Source organism: Lipophrys pholis (assembly GCF_963383615.2).
Source record: "Lipophrys pholis genome assembly, chromosome: 16".
Lineage (NCBI taxonomy): Eukaryota > Metazoa > Chordata > Actinopteri > Blenniiformes > Blenniidae > Lipophrys > Lipophrys pholis.
This window is the reverse complement of record NC_137634.1, coordinates 302,240-314,603: the sequence shown is the minus strand read 5'-3', so window position 1 is coordinate 314,603 and position 12,364 is coordinate 302,240. Positions and strand designations below refer to the sequence as shown.

At 46.9% G+C, this 12,364-nt stretch overlaps 1 protein-coding gene across 1 annotated transcript in view; it reads right to left on the bottom strand.

Moving 5' to 3' along the window:
- The window catches only part of dlg2 (discs, large homolog 2), an 88,517-nt gene that overhangs the window by 8,038 nt on the left and 68,115 nt on the right, over positions 1–12,364 (bottom strand). The window contains 5 exon segments of the mRNA XM_080483491.1: positions 85–117; positions 119–219; positions 4,787–4,862; positions 5,186–5,362; positions 7,818–7,932. Coding sequence (XP_080339617.1) covers positions 85–117; positions 119–219; positions 4,787–4,862; positions 5,186–5,362; positions 7,818–7,932 — 502 coding nt within the window.

Below are 12,364 nucleotides of genomic sequence, written 5' to 3'. Positions count from 1 at the left end.
GTCCTGAGACCTTGAGACGAGCCCTGAGACGAGTTCTGAGACGAGCCCTGAGACGAGCCAGGCCCTCGGCAGCCCCACTATCACCTGACCCTGGAAGAATACGTGTCGGAGAGTTCACTTACTGTCTGAATCACTGCCATCCTGCTCGCCATCTTTGTTCTTGTAGAATGGGAACTTTCGTGTAAAGATGAAATTCTTTTTACGTTTGTCAGTGAATGACTGTGAAAGGAGAAGAAGCACGAAGCAAACAGGAACATTTGTCACATCATGCAGACAAAACAGACTTCAGACACAACGTGGCACCTCAGCAACTTCTTCACCTCCATGTCCACTACGCTTGTATTGTTTTTTTTAAACTTGGCCTGCCTTGTTTCCATAAAAGCTTTTAGAATAGTGGACAGTGAGAAAGTACACATATTATTTGAGTTTGTCTCTTTAAGGAGTCTGCAAGCTGCCGCTCTGCAGTTCTGTCTGTCTCTAATAAAGTCATTCTTTGTGAAAAACACCTTAAACTGTGGGACTTCAGGACTAAATAACCTTTCACATCTCATCACATGACTTCTTTTGTCAAACTATGTTCTGAAAAAAGTGTGATTATTGTCAGTTTTACTCTTTAAAACTTTAAAAGATTATTACACACTGAGGGTCTAAAATGTAATTATTACTAACTTTAAAAGTCAATAAATTGAAAAACTCTTAATTATTCCTAAATTAACCCCAAAAGTTAAATTTCTTATATTCAAATGTTTTCCAAATAGTGTCATGTAAAGGGTTGAAAGTACATCGTAGCTTCACTAGAAAATGATCTGGGCTGTCCTGAACCAGCGCTGACTGTACAGCCTTGGTTCCACTGGACAGTGTGGTACGGTGCGGTGTGGTACGGAACGATACGGTACGGTACAGTGCGGCATGGTACGGTACGGTGCGGTGCGGTGCGGTGCGGCATGGTACGGTACGGTGCGGTGCGGTACGGTACGTACAGTGCAGTACGGTACAGTGTGGTGCTGTACCGTACGTTACGGCAAGGTATGGTACGATGTGGTACGGTACGGTACAGTGCGGCATGGTACGGTATGGTACGGTGTGGTACAGTGCAGTGCGGTACAGTGCAGTGCAGTATGGTCCAGTGCGGTACGGTGCGGTACCGTATGGTGTGGTACGGTGCGGTATGGTACGTTACAGTGCGGTACGGTATGGTACGGTACGGTACGGTACGGTGCGGTGCTGTACGGTACGGCAAGGTATGGTATGATGCGGTACGGTACGGTGCAGTACGGCACGTTGCGGTATGGTACGGGTGGTACGGTGCGGTGCGGCACGGTATGGTACAGTGCAGTACGGTACGGTACGGTGTGGTGCTGTACCGTACGGTACGGCAAGGTATGGTACGATGCGGTACGGTACGGTGCAGTGCGGCATGGTACGGTGTGGTACAGTGCAGTGCGGTATGGTGCAGTGCAGTATGGTCCAGTGCGGTACGGTGCGGTACCGTATGGTGCGGTGTGGTGCGGTACTTTACAGTGCAGTACGGTACGGTGTGGTGCTGTACCGTACGGTACGGCAAGGTATGGTACGATGCGGTACGGTACGGTGCAGTGCGGCATGGTACGGTATGGTACGGTGTGGTACAGTGCAGTGCGGTACGGTGCAGTGCAGTATGGTCCAGTGCGGTACGGTGCGGTACCGTATGGTGTGGTACGGTATGGTACGTTACAGTGCGGTACGGTATGGTACGGTACGGTACGGTGCGGTGCTGTACGGTACGGCAAGGTATGGTACGATGCGGTACGGTACGGTGCAGTACGGCACGTTGCGGTATGGTACGGGTGGTACGGTGCGGTGCGGCACGGTATGGTACGGTACGGTACGGTGCGGTGCTGTACGGTACGGCAAGGTATGGTACGATGCGGTACGGTACGGTGCAGTACGGCACGTTGCGGTATGGTACGGGTGGTACGGTGCGGTGCGGCACGGTATGGTACGGAACAGTACGGTACGGTGTGTTACGGTACAGGTTCTACTGTATTTCCACTGAGAGAAGTTGTGGGCGGTACCGAAAGAACCCTATCCAAGCGTTAGCATTGTTGGTGCCCCCTCCGTTGATGTAGCTAGCACAGCGGTACGGTTCCAGAAGGCGGAGCTCCAACGCAGCCGTCTGCTGATTGGTCAGTCACTCTGGACAAGCAGCAATATTTAAATTTCTCCTCGCAGTATAAACCCTCCGTTGTTGTTCTCATGTGCCGCTTTGTGCTCACTGGTTGTTTAGTGAACCAGTTTATTGAAATGTGGTGCTCCACTGCCCCCTGGTGTTCAGACCAGGTGCAGACGCTCCTCTCAGTAACAGGAGGGGCGGAGCTTCAGCAGGAGCTGGACGCTGCTGTTCACAAGGAGAAAGTTTATACTGTGTCACAGAGAACGGAGGCTCACAGCTGCAGCTCCGCCTCCTGAGTTTCAGCTCCGCCTCCTGAGTTTCAGCTCCGCCTCCTGAGTTTCTGCTCCGCCTCCTGCCCAACTGATGTGCTCCTCTAGTCCTTCTTTACTGTCACGTAGTGATGATGTCACATACCTGCGTCGTTACCTGGTCGTTCACAACCCGCCTACATTTTAATTTACTCTCTGGAGGAACCAGCAACAGAGTTGGTCTGGGTGCGCTTTGCCTTACTATACCTTACCGTACCATATAATGCCATACCAAACCCCGCCAAGTGTCACTGAGAGTCACTGAGAGTCTATACCTTACCGTACCATATAATACCTTACTGTACCATATAATACCGTACTGTACTATATAATACCTTACCGTACCATATAATACCGTACTGTACTATATAATACCGTACTGTACCATATAATACCGTACCGTATAATACCGTACCATATAATACCGTACCGTATAATACCGTACCATATAATACCTTACTGTACCATATAATACCGTACCGTATAATACCGTACCATATAATACCGTACCGTATAATACCGTACCATATAATACCTTACTGTACCATATAATACCGTACCGTATAATACCGTACCATATAATACCGTACCATATAATACCGTACCATATATTACCGTACCGTATAATACCGTACCGTACCACACTGTTCCTTACCTTACCTTACTGGCACAAACTGCACAGTGGAAACGCGGCTTCACTGAAACTGGTTTCACATGAGAGGAGCCTGATAGCTGAAAGCTCTGCCCCACCTTCTCCATAGGAACCTCCAGAGAAGAGAGGTCTGATGGGTCATATGGGACTAAGTGCTCTTTAGGACACGATGGAGTCACAAGAGAGGAGCTGCAGCTACGTCTGCTCTACATTGAAGCTTCTCCAGCAGAGTTTAAAGGTTGTAAGAGTTTAGAGTTCAAACTCAGACATCAGGCCTTTTCTACTTCATAATCTGGTTCCATCCTCCCAGATACTTCAAACTTTCCATGCTTTTGAAAAACAATCTCCCACGTTGAGTCTTTTAGCACATTAATAATAATACTAGTAATACTACTACTACTACTACTACTACTGCTGCTGCTGCTGATCATAATAATCATAATAATAATAATAATAATAATAATAATAATAATGATGATGATGATGATGATGATGATGATGATGATGATGATGATAATAATAATAATAATAATAATAATAATAATAATAATAATAATAATAATCAGAACGAGGGAAAGCAAGGTGCAGGGTGAGCCTGGCAGTCCTGCTGCTCCTCCACGTGCCACATTAGTGCCAAAGGCTTTGGCAGTAAAAGCAAAGTGAGAAATCAGTGAGCAGCTGTGAGAGAAAGCAAATAAAGTCTGAGGTGTTTTCATGCAGAGTGAAGGACAAGGACAGATAGTGACACATGCAGTGATGAGAGAGAGAGAGGATGAAGGTGAGAAGAGTCTGCCTCAGTGTACTCAGAGTATCTTAACCCCAAAATCACAGCACATCTACTCATAAAGCCCCACATCTATTTATTCATATTCTTTGGTTTATTTAGTCAAATGTTGACTGTTTATGTGGATGTCAGAGAACATTGAGTGGGAGTGTTCGGAGGCTACTAGTTTACCATGACAACACAACCAATTATGAAATGTTAGTAAAACGTGCTTTACACACCCGATTAGCTTGGTTGTTTTTACTGTTTGAATTATTTCCTTTTTTTGTTGATATTCTGAAGCAGGAGGTCAAATTCATCCGTGTGAAAGACTAGAAGTTTATTAAATATTCACATTTAATGATCTCATTTATATGAAAAACAGGAAATTTGAAAGTGAAATGTGAAATAGTGTCACTTTTATGCAATAAAATTTCTCTGTGGTTCATCACTGGACCTGCGTCCTGCAGCAGAACTCCTGCTGGGTTCGGTTTGACACCCAAACTTTATATGAAGATTGTATCTGTAGAATCCACTGAGACTGTGTGTGTGTGTGTGTGTGTGTGTGTGTGTGTGTGTGTGTGTGTGTGTGTGTGTGTGTGTGTGTGTGTGTGTGTGTGTGTGTGTGTGTGAACAGCAGATGGCTCCTGCATGTTTCATGGCTCTGCTGACAGAAGGTTTGGTGTTTGGCACTAATTGTTAATGAGAAGAGAAGAGGCTCCGCCCCCTCTGGTGTTGGGGGCTGAATGTATTGGAGGCTTCAGACTGGATGTATGAATGTGAACCTCAGAAGATGAGGAGTGTTCCTCTGGACATGTCAGCCACATGGACTATGCAGAGGATGACAGTGATACTGTCCCTCCTCCTGACTACCTGGTGAAAGAGAGCAGAGGTTAATCGAGGAGACTCACCCCTCTGGAATCCAAGGAGCCTGGCTTGGCATTGAACTTGACCGTCTTCAGATGAGCCCGTTCCTTCCGGTCCACTCTGTGGACCAGAGCAGCAGGTTCTGTACATCACATCTTTCTTTAGAGTCGCTGGAACGACTGAAGAAACTGTAAACTGTGATCGGAGGACATTTTAACTTTTCTTTAATTTCCTTCTTTTAGAAATACAATTAACCTCCACCTTCTTCACACACACACACACACACACACACACACACACACACACACACACACACACACACACACACACACACACACACACACACACACACACACACACACACACACACACACACACACACACACACACACACACACACACACACACCCCTTCAGTGAGTGACTTCAGCCACAGCAGCTCACCTCCTCTTGCTGGGGATGACGCCCATTTCCTCGCTGTCTCCGTGCAGCGTGACGCGGCGAGCCTGCCACCACTCGTCGTCAGAGGCGTTCACAACATGGAGGATGTCTCCGAACCTGAAGCTGAGGCCCTGGCTGGGCAGGCCGCTGTCCTTCGACTTGTCATAGTCAAACAGGGCTCTGCTCAGAGGACATGGCAGGATCAGCCACAGCCCTGTGTGTGTGTGTGTGTGTGTGTGTGTGTGTGTGTGTGTGTGTGTGTGTGTGTGTGTGTGTGTGTGTGTGTGTGTGTGTGTGTGTGTGTGTGTGTGTGTGTGTGTGTGTGTGTGTGTGTGTGTGTGTGTGTGTGTGTGTGTGTGTGTGTGTGACTTCCCAAATTATGTTCAAAATTCACCAACAATAAAACACCTCTGAATCAAGTCAGTCATGGTTTCTGTCCAGCAGATCAGAAGCTTGAGGTCAAACTGGACCCTGGAGTTACTGGAGTTACTGGAGTTACTGGACCCAGGAGTTACTGGAGTTACTGGAGTTACTGGAGTTACTGGAGTTACTGGACACTGTAGCTACTGTAGTTACTGTAGTTACTGGAGTTACTGGAGTTGCTGGACACTGTAGTTACTGGAGATACTGGAGTTACTGGAGATACTGGAGTTACTGGAGATACTGCAGTTACTGGACCCAGGAGTTACTGGAGATACTGGAGTTACTGGACACTGTAGGTACTGGAGATACTGGAGTTACTGGACCCTGGAGTTACTGGAGTTACTGGAGTTACTGGAGTTACTGGAGTTACTGGAGTTACTGGACACTGTAGTTACTGTAGTTACTGTAGTTACTGTAGTTACTGGACACTGTAGTTACTGGAGATACTGGAGTTACTGGAGATACTGGAGTTACTGGACACTGGAGTTACTGGACCCAGGAGTTACTGGAGTTCCTGGAGTTACTGGACCCAGGAGTTACTGGACCCAGGAGTTACTGGAGTTACTGGAGTTACTGGAGTTACTGGAGTTACTGGAGTTGCTGGAGATACTAGAGTTACTGAAGTTGCTGGAGTTACTGGAGTTACTGGAGTTGCTGGAGATACTAGAGTTACTGAAGTTACTGGATCCTGAAGTTACTGGAGATACTAGAGTTACTGAAGTTACTGGATCCTGAAGTTACTGGAGTTACTGAAGCTGGAGGCTAAAATCAAACTGTGAGGACGACACAATGTGGAAATGAAGACAGAAAAACAGGCTGCATCCTGGGTGAGGGTTGTTTTAGTAGTTTTAGTGGTTAGTTTAGTCAGTTAAAATGGTTAATTTAGTAGTCTTGGTAGTTAGTTTAGTTAGTTAAAGGGGTTAGGGTTAGTAGTTTTAGTAGTTACTTTAGTTGGTTAAAAGGCTTAGTTTAGTAGTTAGTGTAGTTAGTTAAAATGGCTAGGGTTAGTAGTTTTAGTAAATACTTTAGTTAGTTAAAAGGGTTAGGGTTAGTTTAGTAGTTTTAGTAGTTAGTTAAAGGGTTAGAGTTAGTTTATTACTTTCAGTGGTTAGTTTAGTCATTTAGAAGGGTTAATTTGGTAGTCTTGGGTGTTAGGGTTAGGGTTAGGGTTAGGGTTAGGGTTAGGCTAGGGTTAGGGTTAGGGTTAGGGTTAGGCTAGGGTTAGGGTTAGGGTTAGGGTTAGGGTTGGTGACTCAGTTTCTGTAAACACATTCAGCTCAGGTGGTTAGGGTTAGGGTAAGGCTAGGGTTAGGGTTAGGTTAGGGTTAGTGACTCAGTTTCTGTAAACATATTCAGCTCAGGTGGTTAGGGTTAGGGTTAGGTTAGGGTTAGGGTTAGGGTTAGGTTAGGGTTAGGGTTAGGGTTAGGGTTAGGGTTAGGTTAGGGTTAGTGACTCAGTTTCTGTAAACACATTCAGCTCAGGTGGTTAGGGTTAGGGTAAGGCTAGGGTTAGGGTTAGGTTAGGGTTAGTGACTCAGTTTCTGTAAACACATTCAGTTCAGGTTGGAGGATCTGGAATTTGAATCTTTTACTTTATAAAACGCCAAAATGTCGCAGGAGGGACCGCCACCGTTTTGTTCCTAAGGTTTCTGAATTGAGCCTGAACACATCCAGAACCAGGAAACATCCAGAACCAAGGAACTTCCAGAACCAGGAAACATCCAGAACCAGGGAACCTCCAGAACCAGGGAACATTCAGAACCAGGGAACTTCGAGAACCAGGGAATATCCAGAACCAAAGAACTTTCCGATCCAGGGAATACCCACAACCAAGGAAGCTCCAGAACCAGGGAAAAATCCGAACTTGGAACATCAAGAACCAGGTAACATTGTAAACCAGGGAACCTCCAGAACCAGGGAAGATCCAGAACCAGGGAAGATCCAGAACCAGGGAACATTCAGAACCAGGGAACATTCAGAACCAGGGAAAGTTCTGAACCAGGGAACCTCCAAAACCAGGGAACCAAGGAACCAAGGAACATTCAGCACCAAGGAAAGTTCAGAACTAGGAAACCTCCAGAACCAGGGAACCTCCAGAACCAGGGAACTTTCAGAAAGAGGAGAACGCCAGGAAGGAGAGAACATTCCCTTGTTCTGAATGTTCCCTTGTTCTGGATGTTCTCTCATGAGGGAACATCCAGCTCAGACCTACCTGACATAGAGGGACCTCTTCTGATTGGTCCTCAGAGATCCTGAGCCGGAGCTCATGCTGTGGTTCATCATCTGCTCCCGCAGGTCGTGGATCTTTGCCTCAAAACGCCCGTATTCTGCAAGACAACAGGAGAACAGATGAGGAGGAGGAGCAAGAGGAGGATGAAGAACAGGAGGAGGAGGAGGAGGAACCAGAGGAGGTCCACCTCAGGAGGAACTGTGAAAATCAACGACATTTAAAAGAGAAGAAGACAATTCCTTTGTGTTTCTCAGCTCCGAGGCAGAAACCAGTGAAACTAAGATGAGAGGAACTCTTCAGTCACGTTGTTAGTGAGAGTAACCCTAACCTTAACCCTAACCCTAACCCTAACTCTAACCCTAACCCTAACCTTAACCCTAACCCTAACCTTAACCCTAACCCTAACTCTAACCCTAACCTTAACCCTAACCCTAACCCTAACTCTAACCCTAACCTTAACCCTAACTCTAACCCTAACCCTAACCTTAACCCTAACCCTAACCCTAACTCTAACCCTAACCCTAACCCTAACCTTAACCCTAACCCTAACCTTAACCCTAACCCTAACCCTAACCCTAACCCTAACTCTAACCCTAACCCTAACCCTAACCCTAACCGTAACCCTAACCCTAACCTTAACCCTAACCCTAACCCTAACCCTAACTCTAACCCTAACCCTAACCTTAACCCTAACCCTAACTCTAACCCTAACCTTAACCCTAACTCTAACCCTAACCTTAACCCTAACTCTAACCCTAACTCTAACCCTAACCTTAACCCTAACTCTAACCCTAACCCTAATTCTAACCCTAACCCTAACCCAGTCACGTTGTTAGTGAGAGTAACCCTAACCCTAACCCTAACTCTAACCCTAACCCTAACCTTAACCCTAACCCTAACTCTAACCCTAACCCTAACCTTATCCCTAACCCTAACTCTAACCCTAACCCTAACTCTAACCCTAACCCTAACCCTAACTCTAACCCTAACCTTAACCCTAACCCTAACTCTAACCCTAACCCTAACTCTAACCCTAACCCAGTCACGTTGTTAATGAGAGTAACCCTAACCCTAACCCTAACCTTAACCCTAACCTTAACCCTAACCTTAACCTTAACCCTAACCCTAGCCTTAACCCTAACCCTAACCTTAACCCTAACCTTAACCTTAACCCTAACCTTAACCCTAACCTTAACCCTAACCCTAACCTTAACCCTAACCCTTAGAAGGGTTAGAGGAGTGAGAGAGTAACCCTAACCCAAACCTTAACCCTAACCCTTAGAAGGGTTAGAGGAGTGAGACAGGAGTGAGAGAGGAGTGCTAAAGCAGAGCCATGTGAATGTCTTCACCTCCTAATATTAACCCTCCGTCTCCAGGATGGAACGTCAAATCAAACTGCACCAGAACCAGAACCTTAAAGGTCCAGTCACACATCGTCCAGCAGAGGGAAGCTTCACACACACACACACACACACACACACACACACAACACACACACACACACACACACACACACACACACACACACACACACACACACACACACACACTGATCCTGACCCTTCAACCAGTTTATCCACATTAAATATGAATAGAACAGAATTAATAGAATAGAAATACTTTATTCTTCCCAGATGCAACTTGTTAGAACCAATGGAAGTGGCTTCAGTGTGGGCTTGGTGGGGGGGGGGGGGGGGGGGGGGGGGGGGGCACATGGCTCTACAGCGGCAGTGGAATAAGGACAAACCACTAAACCAGCTGAAACCATCCATCATCATCCATCATCCATCATCATCCATCATCATCCATCATCATCCATCATCATCCATCATCATCCATCATCATCCATCATCATCCATCATCCATTATCATCCATCATCATCCATCATCATCCATTATCATCCATCATCATCCATCATCCATTATCATCCATCATCCATCACCATCATCACCATCATCCATCATCCATTATCATCCATTATCATTCATCATCATCACCATCATCACCATCATCACCATCATCACCATCATCCATCTAGAGAAGTTGGAAAAGAGAGAGATGGCAACAAATACTAAACCTGCTGCAATGAAAGATCTCCATTTCTAATCTGTAGTTATCAAACTTCATAAATGCAACCGAAGGAACCTACAACCTGCTTTAGTTCCCTTCAGTTGAAAGGTGGAGGTGATGTAGCTCCAGAACCACTGATTGGGTAGAAAGAGGTCAAACTATCTCCTTCAGGCTTCAGCTGGTGGAGCTCTGCTCTGGTTCTTCACTCTCCATTCAGGAAGACCTTATCATGAGTCCCGTCACAGGCTGGGACCCAAACTGCTGCAGGCACAGTCCCAGGACAAGATGTGAAGGTCCATCAGTCCACTGACTGCTCCACCTTTCCTGACTGCTCCACCTTTCCTGACTGCTCCACCTTTCCTGACTGGACACTGTCCTTCTAGCAGGAAATAAAACTGGACAACCGTTGGATAATCAGTCAGGAGGAGCAGGAAGAGGAGGGGGAGGAGCAGGAGGAGCAGGAGCAGGAAGAGGAGGAGGAACAGGAGCGGGAGCAGGAGCAGAGCAGGAGCAGGAGCAGGAAGAGGAGGAGGAACAGGAGCGGGAGCAGGAGCAGAGCAGGAGCAGGAGCAGGAAGAGGAGGGGGAGGAGCAGGAAGAGGAGCAGGAACAGGAAGAGGAGGAGGAGTAGCAGGAAGAGGAGGAGAAGGAGGAGGAGGAGGAGGAGGAGGAGGAGGAGCAGGAGCAGAAAGAGGAGGAGGAGGAGGAGGAGGAGGAGGAGGAGGAGGAGGAGGAGGAGGAGCAGGAGCAGAAAGAGGAGGAGGAGCAGGAGCAGGAAGAGGAGGAGGAGGAGGAGGAGGAGGAGGAGGAGGAGGAGGAGGAGCAGGAGCAGAAGTGGAGAGGAGCAGGAGCAGGAGGAGGAGGAGCAGGAGTGGAGAGGAGGAGGAGCAGGAGGAGCAGGAGGAGGAGGAGGAGGAGCAGGAGGAGCAGGAGCAGGAGTGGAGAGGAGCAGGAGGAGGAGGAGGAGCAGGAGGAGGAGGAGCAGGAGGAGGAGGAGGAGGAGGAGGAGGAGGAGCAGGAGGAGCAGGAGGAGCAGGAGGAGGAGGAGGGCAGTGTGTGAGGGGCCACAAGCTGGGGGCACAGAAACAAGGGGTCAGAGGTCAGAGCGGTGAGGGTCAGGGGGGCATTGGCTCAGCTGAATCCGGGTGAATGAAGCTGAAGCTGAAGCTGAAGCTGATCCTAACCTGGTGTTGGACCGGGGGCTGGGCCAGGAGAACACAGAGCAAGTTCTGATGGTGAGAAGAGAGGAGCAGTTAGACTGAGCAGGAGGACGGAGGGCTGCACAACCATCACACCTACACTTAGTACATTTTACACAACAACCTGATACCAGAAAGTATTTCCACGTTTCAGTGCTCTGCTGCTTCATGACACACACACACCAACATTAGGTAGACATGATAAGAAGCTAGAACCTGGACCTTCAAGGAGTAAACTGATTAAACTGATTAAACTGATTAAACTCAGACTCAGTGGTGGCTGGTGATACATTTCTCAGGTGGGGCCCTTCACAACCCCCCCCCCCCCCCCCCATGAAACATTTAAACGACTATTGAACAGAGACACTTATTAAGACTCTTTTATTAACATTCTTGTGAACAAATACAAGCAGAAGCTTCATTAGTTCCTTTTTAGAAAATGAATTTGGTTGCTGGTTTCCAGGAAATGACAGTTAGTCTGACTTTAGGTAAAGGTAGATATAACTAACTATATAACTAAAGGTAAATCAGGTTTATTTTCAAACTCATCAGTTCCTCTCTTGAAGAAAAACCTCAAAAAAAACCTCTCCTGGATGAAGTTGATCCTGTCCTGCAACTTTTCAGCCTCATTTCTTCTTTCAAACGGTGAATTAGAGGAGTTCATAATCAGGGACTCACTGCTTGTCTTCATCTCAACGTCTCATAGAAACACCAGAACAAACCAGAGCAGACTTTAAGCCAATCACAGAGCAGCTCTGGCCAGGGGCCAATGAAAAAGGCCCCAAATCACAACATGAAATGAGCTGATTGGTTTAATTTCCTGTCAGTCGCTGTGGTGTTAATCAGTAACACAGACACACACACACACACACACACACACACACACACACACACACACACACACACACACACACACACACACACACACACACTGAAGCAGGAGCCGTTCAGGGGGGCTCCTCAGGGTCGAACCCTCAAATATCATCTTTAAGTCTGTCTGCTGCACATCTCCGAAGGTTTAACTGCATTTTAATATTTCATCATGTACTCAGAACTTGATCATTATCAAAGACGCCTATTTGTATTAATATTGTATTTTCACATATTTTTGATATCATGATTATTTATAAACAGACACTGTTCAGATCAGATCAGACCAGACCAGACCAGACCAGACCAGACCAGATCAGATCAGATCAGATCAGATCAGATCAGATCAGATCAGACCAGACCAGACCAGACCAGACCAGACCAGATCAG